The 24,676-nt window shown below is 47.4% G+C and overlaps 2 protein-coding genes across 4 annotated transcripts in view; both read right to left on the bottom strand.

Moving 5' to 3' along the window:
* Ttll8 (tubulin tyrosine ligase like 8) overlaps positions 1-2,190 on the bottom strand; it is a 36,668-nt gene extending 34,478 nt beyond the window's left edge. The window contains exon 1 of the mRNA XM_041672380.1: positions 1,971-2,190. Within this exon, the coding sequence (XP_041528314.1) occupies positions 1,971-2,190 (220 nt within the window). The remainder of the gene's footprint in view (positions 1-1,970) is intronic.
* Positions 2,191-3,930: 1,740 nt separating this feature from the next.
* Mlc1 (modulator of VRAC current 1) lies at positions 3,931-22,840 on the bottom strand. Of its 3 annotated transcripts, none has more exons than XM_041672209.1 (13): positions 22,738-22,840; positions 22,342-22,493; positions 21,671-21,869; positions 20,854-20,943; positions 18,205-18,258; positions 17,737-17,838; positions 11,604-11,705; positions 11,151-11,222; positions 10,593-10,709; positions 9,484-9,540; positions 8,760-8,882; positions 6,661-6,822; positions 3,931-5,164 (listed from the first exon to the last, which is right to left on the bottom strand). In XM_041672209.1, exons 3-13 carry the CDS (start codon positions 21,863-21,865, stop codon positions 5,090-5,092), a joined length of 1,149 nt encoding a protein of 382 aa, XP_041528143.1. In that variant the 5' UTR covers positions 21,866-21,869; positions 22,342-22,493; positions 22,738-22,840; the 3' UTR covers positions 3,931-5,089. The 3 variants fall into 3 exon arrangements, with proteins under 3 accessions (XP_041528143.1, XP_041528142.1, XP_041528141.1); XM_041672208.1 differs by having other exon boundaries at positions 22,369-22,493; positions 22,738-22,839; XM_041672207.1 differs by lacking the exon at positions 22,738-22,840 and having other exon boundaries at positions 21,671-21,884; positions 22,342-22,359.
* Between the last annotated feature and the right edge of the window lie 1,836 nt (positions 22,841-24,676).

Raw genomic sequence — 24,676 nt, 5'->3', positions numbered from 1 at the left:
TTTGTCCCCACCATCCACAAAAAGCTGAGCATCATATCATACACCTGTAATCCCACACGAGGGAGGCAGATAACGGAGGATGCTTGGGATTTGCTGGCCAGCCAGTCAAGCTCAACTCGTGAACTTTAGGTTCCGTGACAGACATCGACTTCCACACAGTGCACGCACACATGAACGGGTACATGTACACACATGTACATTCACAAAAGAAAATGAAATTAACATGTCATCTATGGCAGCATTTAAAAGACCTCAGTGTATAGGAGTAAATCTAGAAAAAGACACACTGTGAACTTGTCCAGTGGAAACCATACACAGGTGCTCAGAAGAATGAAATAACTAAATGTTCTGTTCCAGAACATTTAATATTAGGATGTTAATTCACCCTCAAACTGACCCATAAATTCAACATAGACAACAACTACAGCCCCAGCAGGAGATAAACGTGTATATAAGATAATCAGGTCCTAAAATTTCCCCAGCAGTGCAAATATCCCAGAGAACCTAAGCAACCTTGAAGGACAAGTTCAGAGCACTTCATTATAAAGTCTACAACAGTGGCACAGAAAAGGGATGAGCAGAAAGACCAGGACAGCAGAACGGAAAGCCCCAAAGAAGACCTACACCTGGCTGACCCCAGAGACACTGCCAGGCAGAAGCTGAGTCACTGAATAATCAAACTTGGGCTGAGAGTTCCAAGCCTTGTCCTCCTCAATCCCCTTAGCTGGCGGACCTGCGATGTACAAAGTGAAGTGACAACACTTCTAAAAGAAAAGAGAAACAAAAGGGTGTGCCCTTCTGGAAGGAAGGTGGGTAGAGTCTTTAAGATACAAGGGCTCTCATGATATATGAAAAGATCATTTCTCTGCCTCCCGAGTGCTGGAATTAAAGGTGTGTGCCACCACTGCCAGGCGAGTAGGTCTCATTACAAACAGAAATTCACTGATTGGGTAGTTGTAATTTCATTATTTAATCCCAGCACTGGAGATGCAGAGGCAGGTGGATTTATGTGAGTTCAAAGCCAATCTGACATACATCATGAGTTCCAGGCCAGCCAGGCTATATATAGTGCACGCCTTTAATCCCAGCACTGGGGAGGCAGAGATAAGTGGGTATCTGTGAGTTCTAGACCAGCCTGGTCTACAGAGAGTTCCAGGGTAGCCAGAGCTACGTAGTGAGACCTCGTCTCAAAAAAGAAAAGGGACTGGGCAGTGGTGGCACACACCTTTAATCCCAGCACTAGGGAGGCAGAGACAGGCAGATCTCTGAGTTTGAGGACAGTCTGGTCTACAGAATGAGTTCAAAGACAGAACTACAAAGAGAAACCCTGCCGTGGAAAACCAAAAGAAAAACAAAACCAATCAACCAAACTCCTAGAATTTAAGATTATGGAAGCAATCATTAAGACCGAAATGGCTGGCCAGCCACAGATCCTGAGTATTTATAATACATTGTTCTGACACAGAATTGGTATCCAGATTGTACAAGAAATATCTTTAAACCAGTAAGACTCACTATCAGTAATGGCCAAGATCTGAAGCAAACATTCCACCATCATGGCCATAAGAGAAAGACTGGTAACACTCACAGAATGGTCCAAATGACAAGGCAAATACCAGCTGTGTGGCAGATGGGGAGTACTCCAGCTGGTAAGCCTGAACTATATCTTCTAAAACTGAATGTGTATCCATCTATGACACGTGATTTTACTTAAAGGTATTTAGGTATTCACCAATGAACATGAACCATGTCTGAAGGGCAAGCGCAGGAATCCACTTGAATAAAGAGCTCTCCCTTCTACCCCCAGAAGTTTCCCAGGACCAACATAAACTGATTTACACAGTCCTCAAAAGCTCCAGGACCCCGGGGTGGGCGGCAAAATCTGGGCTTCTGTCCTCTATTCCCCAAACCCCCATGCCTGCTCCTTTGAGTAAGACTGACTGCAAACGTGGAACACAAACGGTACGGACTATTTTCTTCTTTGTGATCTTCATCCGGTGAAGTGGAAGACAGCTTCTTCCTTTCGCCATTTTCCATGCTAACCTCACGTTGCTGGTTCCTTTGGCCCCAAGCCCCTGTAGACAAGGGTGGAGAGGTCAGACATACCCAGGGAAGCAAGGGTGGGGTTCTGAGACCCAAGGTGTGGAAAGGAGGTCTGGAGAGGAGGTCTGGGGTAATAGGACACGTCATGAGAGAGAGGTTTGGGGGTGAGAAGTCAGATGAGAAGAAAGGGCCAGTGGGGGGATGGTTTGAGGGTGAGATGGGTAAAGTTAAGGGTAGGAGGACAGTTAAAGTTCAAGGAAGTAAGTCTGAGGTTGAAAAGATAAGTTTAGAGCAGAGTTAGGGGCCTCCGAGTGAGAGAATGAGTCAGGGGTGGAATACGGGTCCGGAGCTCAAAAGGGGAGGTCAAGGTAGGTAGACAGGTCAAAAACTGGGATACAGGTTTAGGGTCAGGGAGGGGAGGCAGTTATGGAGTTTGGAAGAAGGTGGGAAGGTGAGGGGAAGAAGGTTGGAAAGGCGGGGTGGGGTGAAAGTGGACAGGTGTCAGAGTAAGGCTGGAAGTTCTGCGGTTCTAAGGAGCGAGGTCTGGGGTTCCAATCGGAAGGGGGCGGGGCAGGGTTCGGAACGCGGGATGGGAGGGGGACCTGGGCGCCAGCGAGGACAGGCCTGGCGTGTCGAAGGGAAAACTGCTCACCTGGGACCCGCCCTAAAGCGCGTGCTGCTCTGCCCCAGCCGCGGACGTCGCGGCTGGGCGTCCTGTGGTCGCCCCTGGCAACGGGCCTTGGCTGCGCGGCGCATTGTGCAGACCGGTGGCGCTGGTGGCCGGGTTTGAGGCATGCTAAGCGGCGCCCCACTCGGGGTGTGGGGCTTCGTGGACGCGCAGGCGGTGAGGCATGCGGACGGCTGCGCAGGAGGAGAGGCCGCCGGCTGCGGTGGGCAGTCGATACCCGAGGAGCAGACAGAGTCCGGACACAGTTGTTGGAGCTTTTACTGAGCTTTGGTTCTGGATCTAGTTCCATGCCACGTTCCAGGGAGTGGCCAGTGCCGGAGCGGGTACGGGGGCGGGCCATGAGTCAGGATTACCTCTCAAGTGCCTTCAACCCACGCCAGGGTCATGAGCTCCTGCTCCACATGTCCCATGCACCTGTCAGGGTCACACAGACAACCTGGCACTCAGACTACAGACTGCACCAAGTCACAAAGACCAGGGGGTCACACCCTGCCCCACCCTGGACTTCCTCCCTCCTGGCTCCCTTACTGTCCATAGGATGCCCGAGGTGGACACAGAGTCCCACGGTCCTTCCAGGCGCGTGTTCTCCCCAGTCCGTTTGTCTCCTTGAGATCAGGGTGGCCAAAGAAGTCCTCTGTGCCCAGAGGAATATAGAGGGGCCTTGGTACCTTGGTTCATTAGTGGGGTACCTATGCTGTGTCCTTGGTGCTCCAGGCTGCCTTCCTATGTGGCACTTTGGGCAGTGGTGAGGAAGGCCCACCCATCCACAGAATCATCATTATTTTAAAGCCCAAACTTCAAATCGTTTTTGTTTGGCTTAAAGCAGTGGTTCTCAACCTGTGGGTCATGACCCCCTTGCAGGGGTCACATATCACATATTCTGTATATCAGATATTTACATTAGGAGTTATAACAGTGGCAAGATTACAGTTATGAGGTAGCAGTGAAATAATTTTATGGGCGGGGTGACATTAGGTAGCATTAGGAAGGTTGAGAAGCACTGGATCAAAGGCATCTTTATTTCCCAGGTGGAGGAGGCTTCTCCCTGACTGGTGGCCCAGCTTTTATCATACAAATCAAAGAATACAATAAAAATGGGCATTCCACTCTAGGGTCCTATTTCTCACCCCTGGTTTTTTTGTTTGTTTGTTTGTTTGTTTTGTTTTTGTTTTGTTTTCTTTCTTTTCAGAAGCATTTATAACAGGCTATGAACACATTTGCATGTTAGCATTTATTGCCCAAGCATCCAAGCATATTAAACTCTACCAAACAAAAGTATACAAGAGACAATTTTTAGGCCCCATTTATATGAGTTGGTTTTTTTAAGCTCTCTAAAATGAGAAAGTGCAAGTCTTCAGCAATCCCCCGCTGCCTCATTCTGGTCCTGAACATTCGAGTCTCTCTCATCTCCTAGCAGATGGCTTGCCATCCCAGCTTGCCCATGGCTCCCTCGCCACCCAATATCGTGCGGCAGAGCTGCAGTAGGTTCAAAGCCTACAGAGCTCTGCACATATGCAGGCAAGAATGACCTCTCATGGTACTTATTGATGCAGGGTCCAGCCCTCTGGGGCCGCAGAGGATGAAGATAGAACGGGGACTCCCGAGGCTGGAGATGGAGCTGCTTTACTGGGTACTTTCCACCCTACAGGTGCCTCACTTGCATTTCCGTTGCACTGAAAACAACCTACTGCACTTTTCATGAGTCCCGGAAGTCAGAGTCAGGGCATTTAGAAGTGAGAAGCCTAGGAGGCTTCTTATTACCTCTCTGACCCTGGCAGCTCTTCGGGGGCACAAAATGCACCTCTGGTCTTTTCAATAGCTTCCTTAGAACCCATTGATACACCCCAGCTCAGGAAAGGAACACTGCCGCTCACCTCCCGGAGGAGGAACCAAACCGATTCTGAGAGAATCCAGGTGTCCTCTGGCGTTTCGGGAGGTGGCATACACACCATCTCTTGGCCATGATTTTAATCAAAGCCAATGCAATTCTCACAATCAAACTATCCCCACACTATGGCAAGCATGCAGAGGCATGGAAGTGCCCTAAGGCCAAAACATCAGCTCCCATGAATGAGTGAGGATCAAATCAGGAAGTGAAGAGGGCTGGAAAACATAGGTTTACCCAGGCCAGCAGGATCATCTGAGAAGCACAGAATGACCCACTAGACAGGGCGCAACCTTCAACGCTTGCCTGCTCCAAAGTTAAACTACTACAGGAAGTGAGAACCGCCTTGCAGCCTGGCTGTTGCACAGGAGCAAAAGCGTGTGTTAGAAAGCAGCAGTTACAGGACAGAGTCTGTACAGTAGACCATGCCGGAGGCCAGACAGACGCCGAGACTCGGTCTTCTTGTCCTGTAGTCACTGGGCCATTTGTACCACCACAGCTCTCCAGGCTTTCTCTTTGTCAAATTCCTTCAGGGGGCTTCTGGCCACCTGTGATGAGACACAAGGACAGTGTTACCTCATCAGGGCCAGACCTGGACGGAAGGCAGATTCAGCTCGGCCTAGGCAGCGTCTTGTGTTCTTGTATGCAGGCTTCTTTGCATGTGCAATCTGAGGGGAGAGGGCGCTAGAATAGGGACAACGCATCTCAGAAATGCCCACACACCCTCCCACAGTTCTGTAGGTGTCCAGTGGGGCAGGCTTTAAAATGGAGGTGTACCTGGCAGCAAAAGAAGTGGACAACTGAGGCAGAGACACACCTCCAGCATGAGATAGGGTAACTCTAGCTTGCACACTTATTCAGACCTCCGTAGATGGACAGTTCTAGAATCTGGCAAGAACAATTTATTCATCTGGCTCTGTGGTCTGCTGGTCAGGACACAGACCAATGTGGACTTCATTTGGCCCAAGACAAAGAAAGACCTTCCAGGCAGGACCTGCCTGGACATCTCCTTGGGCACAGAACAGCTAGGTACTTTGTGGTCACTTCCGTGATGGCAGTGGGCAAATTTGTCCAGGAAGACACTGCAGGGTCAGATGGCTTAGGGAGACATTAGCAGACCCACCCTCAGTTGTGGGAGCAGCAGAACTTAGGTGGGGGTGGGGGTGGGGAGAGTATTGTCCAGGTAACTGTGGGCTGACCACTCCCAGCCCACTGGCCACAGAATAGGAATGTCCAGGTGTAGGGAGCCCCACATGCCAGGCAGGGGTAGCCCTCCTGTGCACAGCATGGAGACTGGCACCCTCTGGGGAAGTCTTTGGAAGGCTTTTTCCGTGTCTGTGAGAGCAGAACTTAAAGCACTATGGCCATGGTATTTTTTCATGAATGGATTGATACTCATTTAGTCATTTAAAAAATAACCTAGTTTGAACTTTATTTCTCCAAGATTTCTCTTGGGTGTTTAAACAAATAAAATCCGTATTCATCCATCATTCACTTATCACAGATGGCAAACATAGCCTTCTATTTTTCCTTCATTGTGATGTGCCAGATGTTTTCTTTTACCAATTTTAGTATTAATTAACAACTTATTTCTAACCACTCTTTAATGCTTTCTAGGATTTCCTTCCATAAAATTATTTTTAATTTGCTCTATTGTTTTTGCCAGCACAAGTTCTTAGAATGTTCCCATTTCTAGTATGATAACTCAGTTTATGTTTATGTGTGAATTACATTTGGACTTGGAGATGTGATATTAATACATTGCTTTGCAGGTAGTCACGATTGGCATTATTTATTCAAAGATGAGCTGTAATAACTATTAGTTCAAATGGACTGACATATTTAAGGCCTCTTTCATACTATTTAACTGCTGCATCTGGTTGGAACAAGCATGTTGGTAAAGATCTTGCCCTTGCAGCACTGGTTGGATTAAAGGGTTCAAATGGAAAAAAAAAAAACTGCAAATAAGAAAAAACACAAAATGCCACAACAAATATTGAAGGACATCAGTGGAGGGTCCCTCTGAGGACGGCAGGCCACTCACCTCCCCTGCTGGGCGCTCCTGGGGACAGGTCTGGGTGTCCCAGGATGCAGCCTGTAGCCGGGCGCTGACCTTGAAGCTCACACACTGGATGGCTGTGCCAGTGTTGAGGCCCCCCTGGAGCAGCAGCACTAGCAGCAACAGCAGGAGGAGCACATCGTAGGACTAGGATGAAAGACGGGGACGTGAGCAGATCCACAAGCAGACCCTGCAAATTCTCCACCTTGTCTAAGGCTTCCATGGAGTCAGAACACTCCCCGCTTGGCCACCGAGCCCTAGAAGCCCAAACACGCTTTCTTGTTTCAGTAATCTGAATCAGAACATTCCAGTTCAACCAATTCTGCTAGCTTGCAGTTAACAAATAAGCATAAAAAGGACCCAGGTTGTGTTTCTTCCACCCCTCGGATCCAACAACCATAGGGAGGCTAAAGAGCCTCATGTGAGGCTCTCGAGGCTCGTGCTGAGGGTGTGCAAAGGGCAGGAGAAATCAAAATTTTCCACTATATATCTGCAGGAAACACAATCCTGAGATTGGTACAATTGGCTCTGAAGGGCCTTTGGCTGAAGGAAAGTCAAGGGCCCAGACCTACCAGCAAAGAGACCTGAACACCAGCTGCTGGTGCGGGGGAGGCAATAAGGGAGAACAAGAAGACAGGGCAAGAGTCCTTGACCTGGGAGCCCAGGGACCAGAGGCAATAAAATGCACTTCACATAGCAAGGAGTGCTTCAGAAATATCCACAAAGCAACCAGATGGATGCCTTCCACCAGTCCACAAAGACACAGAGCCACTAAATGTTAACACAGAAAGGACATAGTGCTGACAGACATGATACCGTGAGCCCAGGATCCCAGCACTCAGGAGGCCCAGGCAGGAGGCTCTCAAATTCAAGGATGGACTGGACTATACAACAAGACCCTGTCTCAAAAATTAAAATATAAATTCATGCATAAGAGCAAAAGCTATGTGTGTCGCACAGAGAGGAGCTCTCCTGTCTGGAGGAGAAAGAGGCAGGTTTACAGCCTCTCCCGTTAGCACAGGGCAGTCCCAGTACATAGCAACAGGTGGGAGCAGGTGCTGGGATATAAAGAGAGGGCCTTGAAGGCAGGAGCATAGCCTGTGAGAAAGTGTGTGAAAGGATTGATGGAAACAAGGGGTGTTATACAAACGTGGCTTCAACAAGAGAAGCATCTTAAGATCAGATTTGTTGTCCATGGCTTTGCTGTGGTCTGCAAAACTCGTGCTAGAAAGTCGTCTAGTGAGGACTTAGGAGTCCAGAATCATCTGTTGTCTGTATAGTCCCTCTCCCAGGTGCTCATCCTCAGATTCATACGAAATGTGCATAAAGGCTGGTCACCAGGAGCTATTCATCACAGCAGGTGGGGGAAGTAACCCAGTTCCCATCACCAGGGACTTGTCAGGTCAGTGGGGCAACATTTGAACAGATTAATGAAAGGGTACAGAAGAGTCCTGATTCCTCTGGGTGTTTACCAAACACTAGGGTAAATTATTGGGTTTAAAAAAAAAATGACCAAAAAAAAAATGACCCCCAGTGGAGGTTGTGGTGGTGCATGCCTTTAATCCTGGCTCTCGGGAGGCAGAGGCTGGAGGATCTCTGTGAGTCTGAGGAGGACAGCCTGGTCTATGGAACATCAAGTAAAAGAATTTCAGGAAGTAGTGGGAGGAAGGGAGGAAGTGGGAACTGGGATTGGTATGTAAAATGAAAAAAGATGGTTTGTTTTCTTTTAAAAAATAAAATGAAAAGAACTTCAGGAAGATAAACAGAGAATGTTCAACTTGAATTGGAAACAATACAAAAGCCTATCTGTAAACATACAATTCTTTCCAGCTCTGTTCAGTGAAAGGGCTCAGAAGGGACCTGAAGCAGGGAGAGCACACAGAAGCAGATTCTGAGCCCATGGGGATAGAACCAACATGGAGAAAGCAAATCAGATCCTGCCCCATCCACACAAACTGGGCAAGGCCACTTTGTTCAGGCGGATGTCCATTTGTCCTGGCCACTGTCAGGAAAATAGTGGATGCCCCAGAGCCACCTCCCCAGACTTTGTTAACAAAGAGTTTCAAAACAGAATGGATACATACTTTGATGGCTGGTGGGTAATCTTTAAAAATCTCAACGATTCTCATCACGCTGAAGGACAGATATCCAGAGGCAGTGAACAGCAGTGGGGATGTCAGGCTGCTGATGGCAATCAGCACCTCCACCTGGCAGACACAACAGATGAGGTTGGGCAGTAGGTGTCGCCAGTGCTTACCTGTCTGGGAATTTGTGAGGCTGGACCACTGTATGGCCCCGGACAACTCTACTCATTCATTCACTCAGTGCTGTGTATGACATGTGAGGTTTTGAATTTCACATGAGACCATCTAATCTGACGAAAATTCAGCTCTTGTGTGCTATCCATTTCTCCCACTCTTCTAAGACCTGTTCTAAACTCCCCCGTGTGTTAGGGCCACATAACCCAGCACAGATACTCATTCTCAGAACAGTTAGGGCCAAAGACCAGTGGTTGCTAACATCTAACCGGCTCCCACAGGAGGTGGGACAAAGCTAGAGTGGTCTCTTCCTTCATCCTTCCTTAGCAACAGGACTTTCTGGCTTCCAAACATGAAGTGCTTATGTCTTGTTTCCAGAGATAGGGTAGCTTGGCCCCTGGAGCCCCAGGACAGTTGTGGATCCTCTCCAGGGCAGTGATGCCTGTCCTGGCCCTCCCACTGGCCCCTGAGAGCCTCTCCTCCTCAACTCCTGTTCAGCCACACCCAGAGTGTGACCCATGCCACCATAGAAGGGCTGGACCTCACCTACCAGACATTTGCTGGGACACTCTGCTGTCACGTGGCTGGCAATGGCACTTGGAAAACACTGGGGAAAGAAGAGAACATCTTAGAGATGGATGCCCTTTGGCCATCTGTCTGGGCCATGGCCCCAGGAGTTCCAAGGACCCTAAACAGCCTGAGGGGCTCCTGAAACTGTCTTCCAGCTCAAAGCTTCTTATCCATACAAACAACTGTAAAGGAAATATATGTGCCCCAGGATAACAGCACTGGCCCCAGGATACCTGAGCCTAGATAAACCAAGAAGGGGTCTGCACTTGTCAAGGCCTTAGAGAAAAGGTGAGTGGAGATGGCAGAGGAATTGGCGAGGCCGAGGTGGCTGCAAGTGCGTGGCCTTTCCAAAAGTGCCCTCTGGCTACAGCAGGAGCAGGATACAAAGCTACCAGTCAGGAAGCAACAGAACAAGCAGGCCAACAAGCAGGGGTAAGGTTCTTGCATTCAGCCATGTGAATGCCAAGGATAGGCTTCAGCCCCACCTCTCATCCCAGGAGCCAATGGCAAGTTACAATGGCATGGTGTAAAAGGACATCTGGAAACACAAGCCACAATGGGTATGGTTTCAGCATCCATCTGAGATGTGCAGAAATACTGAGTGTGGAGGAGTCGCTTTAGGCTGACTGTTCTGGGGCGCATCATGAGCTCAAACGAACTTTGGCTGCATATGAACCCAACAGATTGTTAAGACTCTTGACAATAAATCACACAGGTAGACTTGGAATGTTTTAAAATGGCAAAAGGATTGTGTTTAAAGGAGTGGCCGAGTGTCACACATTCCCATATGCTAGACCTGTGCTAAATGTTTACCATAGCAGCATTTAATATAATTGGATTTCTTAGAAAAATATGAAAGTAATATAATGGCAGCAGTTAAGATAATTTTTATGGAAATACATTTAATCCTTGGTTCCCAGATTCTTTGGGGGAGGGAGACTCTCTTGTGTGCTCTCCTGTGTGAAGTTTACCAACACAGTGCTAAAAAATCCAGCCATGTAGGATGTAAGGAAGGAAGCTCAAAACTGGCAATAACCATGTCTAGTTAGCTATATACATAGACAAGGTGACCATCCAGGAAGTACTCACAGCCACTAAAATCCAAAAGAATGTCACTGAGAGATGTGGGCCCGAGACAGCTTCGTCTACATTTAGAGCGATCACCCCACCAAGGACAGCGGAGACACCAGCAATTACTTCTACCACCTAGGGGGGAAAAATGACACAGTTACCTTGCTAGGCCACCACGCCAATGGTCTGCCCCTGTGGTGAGATAAGAGACATTCTGGAAGTCTCTGAATGCAGTGTATAGATACAGACCTCCCCGGAAGAGGCCATGGGCTCAGTAGGTGCCCTTCTTTGGCCTGTTCACATTGACCATGGAGAGACCACTAGACAAGGCCAAGGAGGTGGATGATGGTGGGAGCTACAACCTGAGCCATAGCGAGGCTCATGGGCAGAACTCAGCCTGAGGGGGATGAACATGGAGTTGCGCCATTAGGAGCCCCGCATAGTGACAGAGGTGCCCATGCTGTATCTATCACACGGAAGGCTGAGTCAGGAGGGTCGGTAGCTCAGTGCAAACTAGGCTACATAACCAAGCCCTAGGTCAACATAAGAGAAAGAAGAGGAAGGGGTTTTTCTTACAGAGTAGGATTTTAGGACCCGAGCAGGAAAAGCCACTTCATCCAGAATGTTGGCGCCATCCGAGATGGAACCCTAGGAAGAAGGAAAGCCTTGTGGAGCCATAGAATGCTGGAGAAGGGTGCTGGCTGCATGGGCACAGTTATACTTCTAAAAGCCTCAGGGTCTGTGCCCTTCAGTCCGGAGGAACAATGCAAGTACAGACATTTCCACTTGCATGCGGATGTGTCCAGTCACTGCAATTGCAGCTTACCAACATTCTTGCAGAACTGGTCTCCCAGTAACAGTCCTGAAGACAGTACCGGAGGGGAAGGACACTGGGAAGGCAGTGGGGCTGTACCATGGCCCCCAGGCTCAGCCAGCAGCTCCCCAACCCATACCTGTGCCCTTGCACTCGTGGCCTCCCACAGCCAGGCCCAGCTCAGGGACATAAGGAGGTAGCTGTGGGAGACCCACCTTCTTCTTCTTGCAGGACTCCTCACTGGACCGGGCTGAGATGATCACTGTGGCTGCCATGAGGAGCTCCAACAGCAAGAGCAGGATGAGGTTGAAATTGATCTGCAAAGGGAACATGTGCCTCAGCCATACTAGTCCTTCCCCCAGAAAGCTACCATCCTCCTTCGTCTGGCTAACCCCGCTCTCCTTTCCTTCTCATAGGCCTGAGTAAGCCATGGGTGACAAACTGCCTCTCTTTTGTGTGGGTCTTGTTTTTAGTTTGATTTTTTTCTCTTTCAATCTCTCTCTCTCTCTCTCTCTCTCTCTCTCTCTCTCTCCACTATTAAACTTCTTGATATTTAAATTTCTTAATTACACCTATTCACTGGGGGTGGGGGCATCAGTCACAGCATTCATGTGGAGGAGAGGACAACTTGCAGGAGTCAGTCATTTTCTTCCACCTGTAGGTCCTGGGGATTGAACTCAGGTAGTCAGGCTTGACAGCAAACATCTGTATCTGCTAAGCCACATCACTGGCCCCAGGTTCTTGTTTTTAAAACTACTCTTAGTGAATGGCTATGCAAAGACATGACATAGGCCACCGGGCCTGGAAGCCAAAGTTCTCTATAGAAGTCTCACCTGGGCTGAAATCTCCCATACTGATTGAATAACTAGAACCTCGTAGTTGTGGAGAACTGAAATATGGCAGATAAAGAGCCCAATCATTTGGGCCTATCTTTAGTCCCTGAACAGCCCCTCACAATCAGTATCTGTATCTGGCCTAACATCTTTGTGACTCCTAGGGAAAACATTTGGAATGTATATGTAAAAGACCTCTAGCTTCCATTACCACCAAGCTAAACATGTCATAACATCTGCAAGGTACAAAAGTGGCTCCCCACTGTCCACCGCTTGCCTTCCTGGTAAATGCACTGCCTTAGGACTTCCATTTACTGTGGGTCTATAATGGTTCATATACCCTCTTCCACAGTAGAACGTCATTCAAGGTAGCCTGAGTTTGTGTTCCTGGGCCTTGGTTACTTCTATCTTGCTCACGATAAACTACATTTTATCCCTTTTGGAGCATAACTGCCTCATGTCAAAGCCCTTAAACTGTATTTCCCACCCTACTCTAACCTCCCACGCTCTTCTAAGCACACAGAAAACACGAGCACAGTTTTCATAGTATGCTCAGCTCCATGTGCAGTTTCTAGAAACTGCAAATACAAGGCTCAAAGGCTGGCAGAACCACGTTGAGGCCAACTGTGTCAGCAGTTACATAAATGTTCACACTTGCAGAGCACAAGCCTAGCATCACAAGGACTGGAAGTTGTGCCTCGGCCCTACATAAATAATAAATACTTAACTGATATGGACACACTCACTATGCAATACTAGGAGATGGACTTGAGATCCCTTACATGTTAAATAAGTACTCTACCATAGCCCCTCTTTCGAAATAGTCTCACCAAGTTGCCCAGGTTGAACTTGAACTCACTCTGTATGTAGTAGGCTAGTCTGGAATTCACAGTCCTCCTCTCTCAGCCTCCCAAGTTGTAGGATGATAGTTGTATACTATATGTGTAGCTTTGAAAGCAAATTTGTAAGGGAAAGACTATACAGTAATATTTGACTAACAGAACATCAGAATATACAAAGTAATGACAGACTTTAGGGGAGTAATAGATAAACCAATAACTGCAGGTAAGGAATTTAACTTACTTTTCTCAGAAACTGATCCAAAGCACAAACACATACAAACTCTTATCCAGCAGGGTGTGATGGTACACACTTTATTCCAGTGCTTGGGAGGCAGAGACAGGCAGAACTCTGTGAGTTCACAGCCAGCCTAGTCTACAAATCAAGTTCCGGGTCAACCAGAGTTATATAGTGAGACCCTGTCTCGCCAAAAACAAGCAACACATACACACACACACACACACACACACACACACACACACTTAAAACCAGAAATGTGCTAAGGTAAGCACATTTTATTTTTTGTGTTCTGATGCTTGGCATGTGGTCATGCTGACCCTGGACAGCCTTGATCTTCCTAGGGATGGGTAATCACTAGAGTAGGCAAAAAACAAAAACAAAAAAAAAAAAACAACAGTGTACACAACCCTCCAACCCTGTATGGCCCCTAACTTGGTTACTATCTATCTGCCTGTCACCCCAGGGCAGGATCCAGGCAACTAGGGATGGCCTAGAGTCCAGCACCTTTGGAAGCTATTCAAGCTGGAGGGTCATCTGTCTCTCCTGTCTGACCTGTCCTTTTCTGTGGTGGCCATAATGGAAATGCTTGCCTATTTCCCCGTCACTACCTCTGCTTGTACACTGCCCTGCTGCTCCCCTGGTGGCTCTGATGGTGTGGGTGTTTCCTCCACTGGAATCTGTGAGCAGTAACTCTCTTTTCAATGCCATGTGTCTCCTGAACTACTGTCTTCACCATATCTAGACAGTTATAAAGTCAACATTTAAAAAACAAATGCAGTTCTCTACATAAATAAAACAAAATGTTCATTCTTTTATAACTGCCATAGAACACTAAGAGAAATCTGTTTTTTCACATGGGGAGCCTTGGTAAATATCAAAGAATCAACATACTTGGACTATGCATTTGTGTTGTAACATAATGATATCAGAAATAATTATATGTGGATGGTATTTAAAAATAATTCCACGTGCCTGCTTCCTTGGGATCCTGACAATGAACATTCAGGACACTCACTTCAGTGACAGATAATTCACGAAAGTGAGTTCTCGGACAAGAGAAGCCTGTGACGGTTAGAGTAGATTGTCTCAGGGACTGCAGCTTCCCCAGGGAGCTCCATGCAGAGTGGTTACAACTGAGACCACCTGCCTTGTAGACCCAGCCCTGCCAGACCAGCGAGGACAAAGCCAGAGAAAAAATAGGTCCAGCCGTCCCTGAGGCCAGGCTAGAGAGTACTGGTAGACAAGCGCAACTTAACCCCCATCCCCCAGATCTTCAGGGGCAAGGAGAACCAAATAGCATTGAGCTGAGATAAAAACCTGCAACCGAGTGTATTACCATAGTTGACAATAGGAGAAGTTGGAGAAGCTGAAGTTCTGAAGTCAGGGGCAGAGTTGACACAGGTGTGAGAAGTCTCTAAGGGACTGGACAAGCTTCTCCGGCAGAGGACGTCAAAGGCAGGTCGGGGAGGGTTTGCAAGTGGGTCAGTTTCAAGGGTCAAGGGTCAGTTTGAAGTGGGCTGGTGTGATTAGAACAAAAAGATGTTATGCTAGGTCTGAAACATAGGGATGAGGGCAGTGAGGGAGTCTTGGTGAATCTCATGACAAGTTTCTAAGTCTCTGTGCCTGCCACACTTCCGTCTGGGGATGCGCCTTCTTTTATAGTCAAAGTGAGGGGTTCCATCTAGTAGGTGAAAAGCTCATGTGCCTGGTGTTTCCAATATATCCCAGGTGTCATTTACCATTTAACATACATCTTGGCAAATGTTTTTTCTTAATTTGCATAAACAAGATGTAGATTGAGCCATTCTTTCTTGGCACCTGCATTAAAAATGGAGTAACTCGGGTCGAGGCATGGTTCTTGGGTCTGTAAAATTGTTTCTATTTGGAGTAAATAGACGACTCTTCTCATGTCTTTTGGAAAAGTCATATGAAGTAGTTCAGTCTGGTGCTGGGATCCTGGAGAGCTGCCGGCCTCCAGTCTGTGTTGGAATCCCCTGAAAGTAGGTTCTAATAAGAGCAAAGGAACGCCTCGGTCACGGGACAGATGAACTCACCAGCACCAGCGAGGACAAGCAGGCCAAAAGCAAGAGTGCTTTATTCCATATCTTTTATGTGGGCTGCTACCAGAAGGTATGGCCCAGATTTAGAGGTCTTCCTACCTCAAAAGATACAATCAAGACAAACCCTGCACAGCTGTCCCCAGCTGCTTGGGTTCTGGTTGGTTCCAGATGTGCTCAAGTTGACAAGATTAGCCATGACACCAACCCATGAGGAAATGGGTAGAGAGCACGAACGGCTGAGTCCTACCACAGGTAATAGCTGTGTAGGGACCCCAAAGGTTTCCCAGCACTTAGCAGAGCCCAGAGGATCTGAGGAAGGGCCTGCAGTGTGGCACAACCCACACAGATGGAGGCATGCTCCTGAAAGTCCCATTCACATGGATGTCCTTGAAGGAGGCATAGTTTCTGAGCAGGACTGGGACAAATACTGTGCTCCTCAGGTTCCTCCTATCCCAGGTAGCTCAATAACCATCAGGTCTCAAGGTGGTTGGGGCTGTGGAGGGCCTAGTTACTTATGGAGTCTGACCTCTAGCGCAGGTGGGACTGAAGTCTTGCAGATGTAAACATCAGGTGAGATTGGGACTGCTGGTCTCTTGCCAGAGCTCTAGCCCTTCATGCATGCTTCTTATCCATGGTGTACCAGTGTTTCTCCAAGGCTTCCACTTGGGATGGTGTCTTCATTTTAAGAAAATACATACAAGTACCAAATAGTTCTCTGAAGGGCCTGCTGCTGTCATCAGAGAGACTCTCGGCATGTGCCGAGTTACTTTGCTCTGTGATTTCCTCCTCCTTGGGCACCAATTTCTCTTGGGGATCCTAGTGTGTTGAAGGTATCCTCTGTCAAGGGTGCTCCCATGCTTGGGAGAGAGCAGTCTCTCCTAGCTGCACCCACACAGCTCAAGTCTTCATCTATGTGGCAGGTAAGAGATAAGGGGTCTATCTGGATAATTTGATTCAGTACTTGCTGTAACTCATATCATAGTCTGACGCCCCAGTACGATGTGACTCTGGTCTGACCGGCTACAATAGTTCCTGTAACCCACACCCAGCTTACCCTTCTCCAGTACTTTGGCTGTGGGAGGATGTGTCCCCACCTGTCCTTGAGGGATCCTTCTCCTTCTTTGTTCTTCCCTGAACCAGGCCCTATGCAGACTTTGGAGAGGGGCCTCTCACTGTGCCCTGCATTGTCTCATGGGCTTACCCTCCATTTGTCTGGGGTGTGTACCTGGCATCCACCCTCTCCTGGCCTCCATTGGCACCAGGCACACACGCAGTGCACAGACAGACATGCAGGTAAACATAAAATAATTATAAAAAGGTAATTGCCATAGTTTATAATTTCTTGTTAGGCATATTCTCAGGAACTTTATATGTTTTGTTTGGTTGTTTAGGGTTTTGTTTTTGTTTTTTGTTTGTTTCTTGAAACATGGTCTCATATAGCCCAGACTGTTTTCAAACTTAACTACATAGCCAAGGTTGACCCTAAACTTCTCTGATCTTCCTCTTTCCATCTCCTAAGTGCTGGTAATAACAGGAAGAGTTAGCATAACAAGTTCTACACATTTAATTCTATAAAGCATCTGTGTTTAGAGAATATTTTCAATTTTGTGGCACAATTAAATTTTTTTTGTTTGTTTTTTTGTTTTTTGAGACAGGGTTTCTCTGTGGTTTTGGAGCCTGTCCTGGAACTAGCTCTTGTAGACCAAGCTGGTCTCGAACTCACAGAGATCCACCTAAATTTTTATATTTATTGTTCATATCCAGCAACTTGCCACATGCACTCAATAATCACAGTGTCCAGTCGGCTGTGTTTCTTCTCTACACAGCAGCCTGGGTGGTCCTTGAACTGTTGTATGTTCTCACAAGAATAGATAGAGCATCCTTAATTCTGGTGAGATTTTTTTTCTCATAGAATATTACATTTTATGTAATCTTTTCCCACTTTTCTCAGTAGTACAAAAGATAGCAGAATGCCTCATAAACAGGAGTATCATAGATTGGATAAGATACATTTAGTAAGTTACTGTCTTTTTCTAGCATGTGTGGTAATGGACTAAAACGTGAAGCACTGCACATTCTAGAAGCACATCCCCCCGAGCTGCATCCCAAGCCTGTTGCTGTTGGGAATTAGACCCTAAAATATCATTTTTCAATAGATTTGTCCAATGGAAGAAACTCAGAATTCAATAGAGATGATTCCTTCCTTCAGAAGCACAGGCAAAAATCCTCAACACCCGCCAGCAAAGGCAGCTTACAGTGACTCTCTAACCAGGGCTTGCCCCTGCTCAGTGGGAGCAGCATTCGATATCAGTGGGAAGACATGACTCGGGTCAAAACATAAATCTATGTGACCCAATTCCCTTCCAGTGACTCACGTTTATGGCTGAGGGATTCAGGATCAGTTTACACCCAAACCAGATCAGACATGTGGTGGTAACCGCGAATGTGGAGACAAACAAGATCTGGAAGTTGGGAATCTGGAAAACAGAGCAGGAGGCATTTCCTTCATTAGAAATACTAACGAAATCAAGAGGACATCTGCTTTCCACAGCTCGGCGCTGTGGGCTCTCCAAGTCTGCAGGAGAGGCTTCACCGGCAGCTTAAGTCCAGTGCGGGGCTGCAGAGATGTGCTTACCATTCTTACCGAGGAATCAGACCTGGATTTGATTCCCAGCACCCACCTCAGGTGCCTTCAACCACCTAGAACTTCACTTGCAGGGGATCTGACACCCTCTGGCCTCCACAAGTACTTGGATACACACAGTACACATGAATTCATGAAGACACACATATATGCATTAATTAAATAATTTTTAAAAAAAATAAGTACAAAGCCTGCTTACCGCGCTGACGTTTCTCCTCCCCACAGCGAAGCTCACAATTGCGGAGGGGATGCACTGAAAAGAAGCCAGAATCTGGGTGAGCCAAGAGTTCGCCTGAGTCCTGTGCCCTGGTCATGGTGTCAACCTTCAAACAGTGCGTGGCAGGCTGGGTGTAGCCCAGTGTTAGCTAGGGCTCTTGCCAATGGTGCTACAGATTTTGGGTTTTAACTCCAGCTCAGAGTATAATTAAGATAATCATGTGTTACAGTGTTTAAGTCTCTACAGTGATCTGAGTCAGTCTACTTGATACAAGGAGCTCCCTCAACCCTGAAAGTCCCTTGATATTTCAAAGTAACTGTATTTAAAAACAGCATTTAGGAGGAAGGGGCTCACCAGTCCCCACCGCTAACTGAGGAGTTGCTGACTGTGGGGGAAGGGAAAGACGGGTCTTTTTTTTTTTTTTTAATGATATGGCCCTTGGAGGGTTAACTCAGCTCAAATTGGACTCAGTGGGTTATTAAAAAGAAAAATGAAATGAAGTTGAGGGGAGTAGGGAGGTCAAAGATAGATCTGAGAGAACAGGGGAAGGAGTGGAAGAAGAATGTAGTTCAAATACATTGTATGCATGTGTATGAAATTCTCAAAGAATTTATAAAAATGTTATACTTCAAAAGTTAATTTTAAAAGCATCTAGTGGAAGTCATACTATAACTTGGTGCTGTTGAACAATTACCCAAAAGGGAAATGTATCCATGTGGCCAAAACAGAAGTGTCCCCTTGTACTTAGGGATCCTTGTTATCTCAGTGGCTGTCATCCAGGCCATGTCTGACCCTGCTGTGACTCCAAAGCCAGATCATGAACCAGGGGAGGTGGTTAGTGAGAATGTCAGGGGAGCTGGAGGTGGACCAATCTGGGTCTGGTAAGCCTTGTGGCATCAATCATGTGGGCAATGGGACCCTAGTCCCTTAGAACAGTAGATGGGACCTAAAAGGATATGGCTCATGGGACAGAGGTCAATGGAAATGTCTACATAACACATATCGTGGGTGGTATGGGAGGGAAAGGAAACCTGTGTCGAGGCCTGAGGTAGGGCTTGGGACCTACTTAGGTAACCCAACGATCAAACCCCAGCTTCTGGGAAGACAGCTGCCAGGGATGTAATAAGGCAGGCATGAGTGTTTCCCACCATTGAGACTGAGGGATCATTGCCACCCTGGAGCAGTGTTGGTCAGAAACACAGCAATCCTGCTCCCATGATGAGGACACAGTAAACATAGCCAGAAAGGAAGCAGCAGGAAGGGGTTCACGTTCTTTCAAAGGAGCAAAGAGGCCAACGATAGCATGTGCATATGGCTGGGGTGTGGTGCTAAGAGAAACTGGTGTCTGCAGTCTTTATTTTCTTCTTTTTTTAAAAAGAATTATTTATTGTATATTATGTGTGTGGGTGTTTTACCTACATGTGTCCTTATGTACCACGTGTGTGCCTGGTGCTCACAGAGATCAGCAAAGGGCATTGGCTCCCCTAGAACTAAAGTTACAGATGGTTATGAGCCATTACAGGTGATGGAAAGTGAACTCTGGTCTTCTGCAAGAGCAGAAAATGCTCCTAACTGCTGGGCCCCACGTGGTCCTTTGTCTTTTAAGATAACTCAGGCCACTGATGGGAGCAGTCCTGTGAGAGAGGTAGGGGATCCTAGCAGGGAGTTTAGGGAAGTAAAGACTCCCAGGAACCTTGACCTGTGCTGGCCAGTCCCCAGCTCAATAGGGAAAGGCATAAGGAATGAACCTAGGGATCCAGGACCTCGAAGGACCTTAGGGTGTGTGGACATTTAAAAGAAAATGGCCCTCAAAGGGAGTGTCAGTAACAGGAAGTGTGTTTTTGTTGGAGTAGGTGTGGTCTTTTTGGAGAAAGTATGTCATTGTGAGGGTGGGCTTTGAGGTCTCCTATGCTCAAGCTACACTCAGTGTAGAGACAGTTAGCTTCCTGTTGCCTGTGGATCAAGATGTAGAACTCTCATCTCTTTCTCCATGTCTGCCTGCACACCACCTGCCATGACGATAATGGGCTGAACCTCTGAAACTGTGAGTCATCCCAATTAAATGTTTTCCTTTATAAGAGTTTCTGTGGTCATGGAGTCTCTTAACAGACACCATGAGAAGGTCCCCAGAGCCCAGCTACCACACAGATGATAGTGTGCTCTGTGCTTAAGCTAGCCAGACACTGTGGAGGTAGGAGACACAGAGTCTGGGGGTGTTAGTGGCGCTCTCCTTCCCTCCTTGAGGACAGTATCTTTTGGCAGTGGGTGAGATTCTAGAAACATGGCATCAGGATTTGGGGGGAGCAGGGGTGCAGTCTCCTAACTACCAAGAGCGGAGGCCATAATGGCACCCAGGACAATAGGAGCAGGAAGACACCACAACACACTGGGTTCAAAAGTGCTGTTTCCCACACAGGGGTCAGACTACTGAAACTAGTCACACGAGTAGTTACCAGAGAGGAAGGTAGTCACACGAGTAGTTACCAGAGAGGAAGCTAGTCACACAAGTAGTTACCAGAAACAAAACTAGTCACATAAATAGTTACCAGCAACCTATAAACCTCAGGTCACAGAGGTTCAAACTCACAATGGGAGAATTAGGGTGCTGGTGTGGCTGAGGGGTGTGCTTACAGAGCCTGCTGCGCAGCGCAAATAATCCATCTCAGAGGGGAACACATTCCCCAAGTAGAGCGAAAACCCGGAAGTCACAAGAAGGCAGCTCTGCAAAACAGCGGCATAGATTCAGGTTATAACTGGCTCTGTTTGATGACGAGACACCTGAGGAGGCAGTACCCAGCCCTGTGAGTGCAACTTAACTGTTTCCATATTAACCAACACCCTCCCATATTTATTTTGCTTATGTCTGGGTCATAGAGAGATGCATGCAGTGGCTTGGTCCTCAGCTACTGTGCACACTTTAAGCACCCAGGGTTATCTGCAAGACTGTGTACAAGCGTCCTGGGGCCCCACATGGCATTGCCCTACCCTGGGCTAGCTTAGATCTGCTCTCTAGCCATACCCAACTTAACCCTCTCTGTGGTCCCCCATAGTCCCCAAAGTCCTTATGGCTGCTGTAGCTCTTCCTGCTCTATAGTCCTGACCCCAGCCCTGGCCACAGCTCTTGTCATTCACTCCACAGAGCTACCCTGAAGATGGCTTCCAACCTTCACAGACCATTGGTCATGCCAGCTACCTGACGGGTGACCTGTGGGCTCAGGGTAAGTGTGGTTTAGGGACATAACATCCCCACCCCGGCAGATATTGAGAAAAGTAACTAATAGAACACAAACAAAAATAATATGTTGGCACTCTAGGGACCCCCCACCCACATGGGAACTGTTCCTGCCTGGCCTACCAGAGGCAGATTGATTCCCAGTCTATGGGGTCACGTACTCTACAGAACAAGGCCAGCACCGGAAGTCCTCTGAAACAGTGTTGAGCGACTCACCCCCATCAACACCGAGAATACCCATGTCTTGTAGCTGAGGCATGGGGGCAACCTCTTCGACAGCTGCAGGTCCTTCGGCTTTGAGTCAGGTGCGTAGCTGCCCGTGTCCTGCCGTCCTGTGTCCTGCCGGCCTCTCTCCAGTGTGGGCATCCGGTCATAACCCAGCTCCTCCCTGAACTGCCCCTCCCGTGTCATGGCACTGGAAACAGGCATACTACTGAGGGTGACACTCAGCCAAGCTGAGACTCATGGACAGACTTGGACCACATACCCTCCTATGCAATGAACCCATCATAGACAGTCTCGACAAGGGAAAAAAACCTCTAGTCATAATAAGTCACTCTCAAGAAATTCCTCTAAAAATTCTCTTTTGAGACAAAATATCACACTCTATGGCCCAGGCTGGCCTTAAACTTCCGCACAAGGAAACACTACCATGTCCAGCTTAAGTAAACACTTTCTTACACAAAGAAATATGCTCATACACTAGGGGCGTGAACTTAAAAAGGAAAAAGCACTTAATTCTCAAAGTGAGTAAAACCACCCAAACCCATCCGGATTCATCTGAGCCTTCAGATATAGTATGTTCCAACTTCCACCAGCAACTTTATGAGTCCCAACCAGAGGGGGAACACAAACTGGTAACGTGAGATTACAAAGGATGTACTTACTTTGTAATTTAATGTCTTCATGCTTACCTCTGCTGCTATCCGGTTGTTGGGAGAGCTGGCCTCTGGGTGATGGACTTCCAGCAAGAACTATTCAGAAGTGGAACAAAAGCTCAGCCAAACTGCACTGCAGCCAGGAGCAGGCACACAGCTTCCTGAATTTCAATGAGATTAAGGGAGTGGATCTTAGAAATGTCCGCCCTTGGTTGCATAAGCCCTGGCTTGGGGGCTTTCCTAACTCAAGCAGGAGAGGAAGAACCCCTGGTCCCACTCCCTGCATAATAGCCAGGAGGGTGTTTTGGAAAGGGAAATACTGCTAAAGACAGAGTCCAGCACTGGATGTGGGTCCTGACCAGCCTAGGGCCTGAAACAGAAAACTGCTCCCAGGTCACATCATACATCTCTTTGAGCAGTCTTTCTTTATCTCCTATTAACACGCGATGGAAATCTCCTTTGTCAGGATTTATAAACCTTTATGTTCTCGATTTGGCAAGGCTGGCCCCTGAACTGCTGGGAATTCCACCGCAGGTTCCCATGGTAGCCCCAAGGATTGGCAAAAATCGTCCCATTGCACCCTTTATTTCTGCTCACTAGGCAGAGAAAAGGGACATGAATGTGTTTCATTTGCCTGGAGACACTGGTGTCCTGGCAATTACAGCAACAATTTCTTTGTGCACATTGCAAAGAGGCTCAGCCCAGAGTACTTGGAAAAAACAGGCCCTTGAACAGCAGAACAACGTGCAGTCTGGGTTCCGTCACTGGTTTCTAATCAGGAATGTTCAGTTATCTTAGTTTTTCAACCAAACAAGAAGGGTTAGAAACAATCTACCCAGGGCCGGAGAGATGGCTCAGAGGTTAAAAGCACTGGCTACTCTTACAGAGGATCTTGGGTTCAATTCCCAGCATCCACATGGTAGATTACAACTCCAACACCTACGTGTCTTCTCACAACTGTCTATACTTGAGATCCAGGGACCTTCTTCTGGCCTGTGCGGGCACAAGACACACACATTGTGCATATACATGTAAGAAAAACACCCATACTCATAAAATATAAATAGATTAAAACAAGAAACAATTCTCTCACACTGTTCCTGACACATCTGGAACTTCTTTTGAAGGGGTTGAGGAACCTCCCAAATTTACTGAGTTTTAAAATGGGAATCGATCCAACTGGATTGAACTCTTCTGTGTGTTCTTTTGGGGGAAAATGGTGAGCAAATTTCATGACTTTCGTGACTTTCAAAAGTGTTTTCTACTGAGAAACACAAATAAGCTGCTTTGAATCAGAGAGGGAAAGCGCACTACTTGAGCTCCCCAAGTTACAGTGACTTGGAAAAGACAGGGTTTCTCTGTGTAACAGTCCTAGCTGTGCTGGAACTCTTTCTGTAGACCAGGTTGGCCTCAAACTCACAGAGATTCACCTGCCTCTGTCTCCTAAGTGCTGAGATTAAAGGCGTGCCCCACCATCACCTGGCAGAAGTGTGTTTTCACTGTTATTCCTGTACTAGTTTCTAGAGCAAGTCCTGATTTTCAGTGTAATCTCTAAACAACTGCCCTTCCTCCTCTGCCCACTTGAATATTTACAGGCCACAGTTCTGTGTCATATGGCAACACATTTGACTTTGTGTGAGTTTGAATAGAGGCAGCGGATGTGCCTCTAAAGGCACAGAGGTTGGGCAGAAAAGCCAGAGGTCTCCTAGACATCCTGGAGCAGGCAGGAGCATGGTTGGAGGGGGGGTGAACTGAGGATTCTGGGAAATAGAATGCAGAGGCCATCCAGGTACAAGGTATCTGTGGCATGGGAGCCGGTTGGCTTTGACCCTGAGGTGGACTGACGTCGGATGCTGGATGGAGAACAGGCTGGGGATGGGAGGAGGTGTGACTCAAAATGACGAGAGCCAATCCATCCCATTTTCGATCAGTACTGTGGGCTATTTAGGCCATCAGAGAGAAAGGTCTAGAAGCAACATCATGTTTTCTTTTAGATATGATGGACAGATACAATGGCCGTAGGGTGTCTGTATGGAAATGCAGAAGAGACTGATGCTGGACAGCAGCTCAGGCTGGCCACGTCCACAGACAGTCCTGAAAAGCAGTACTTCTACCACACCCCGTGAGAGGGAGCCTGACGGTGTATCCAGCCTTCGTCTCTGAAGGTAACTCCAACCCTATAAATTCTCAGGTCCTTTTTCCTTTTTCCCATGTATCCCCAGCAACACACCCAAGAGGAAGCCTTTATGACAGGCCCCTAAATGTTTACGGAAAGAAATGCTCTCTCCCATTCTCTCAAGAAGAGTGTAAATTAAACTCACAGATCTGATGTATTTTTTAAAAA

This window comes from Microtus oregoni, unplaced genomic scaffold, assembly GCF_018167655.1.
Source record: "Microtus oregoni isolate MIOR12 unplaced genomic scaffold, Mior012 000022F_ref0000154, whole genome shotgun sequence".
NCBI classification, from domain to species: Eukaryota; Metazoa; Chordata; class Mammalia; order Rodentia; family Cricetidae; genus Microtus; species Microtus oregoni.
Note: the sequence above shows the minus strand (reverse complement) of the source record. Positions and strands in the feature narration are given on the sequence as shown.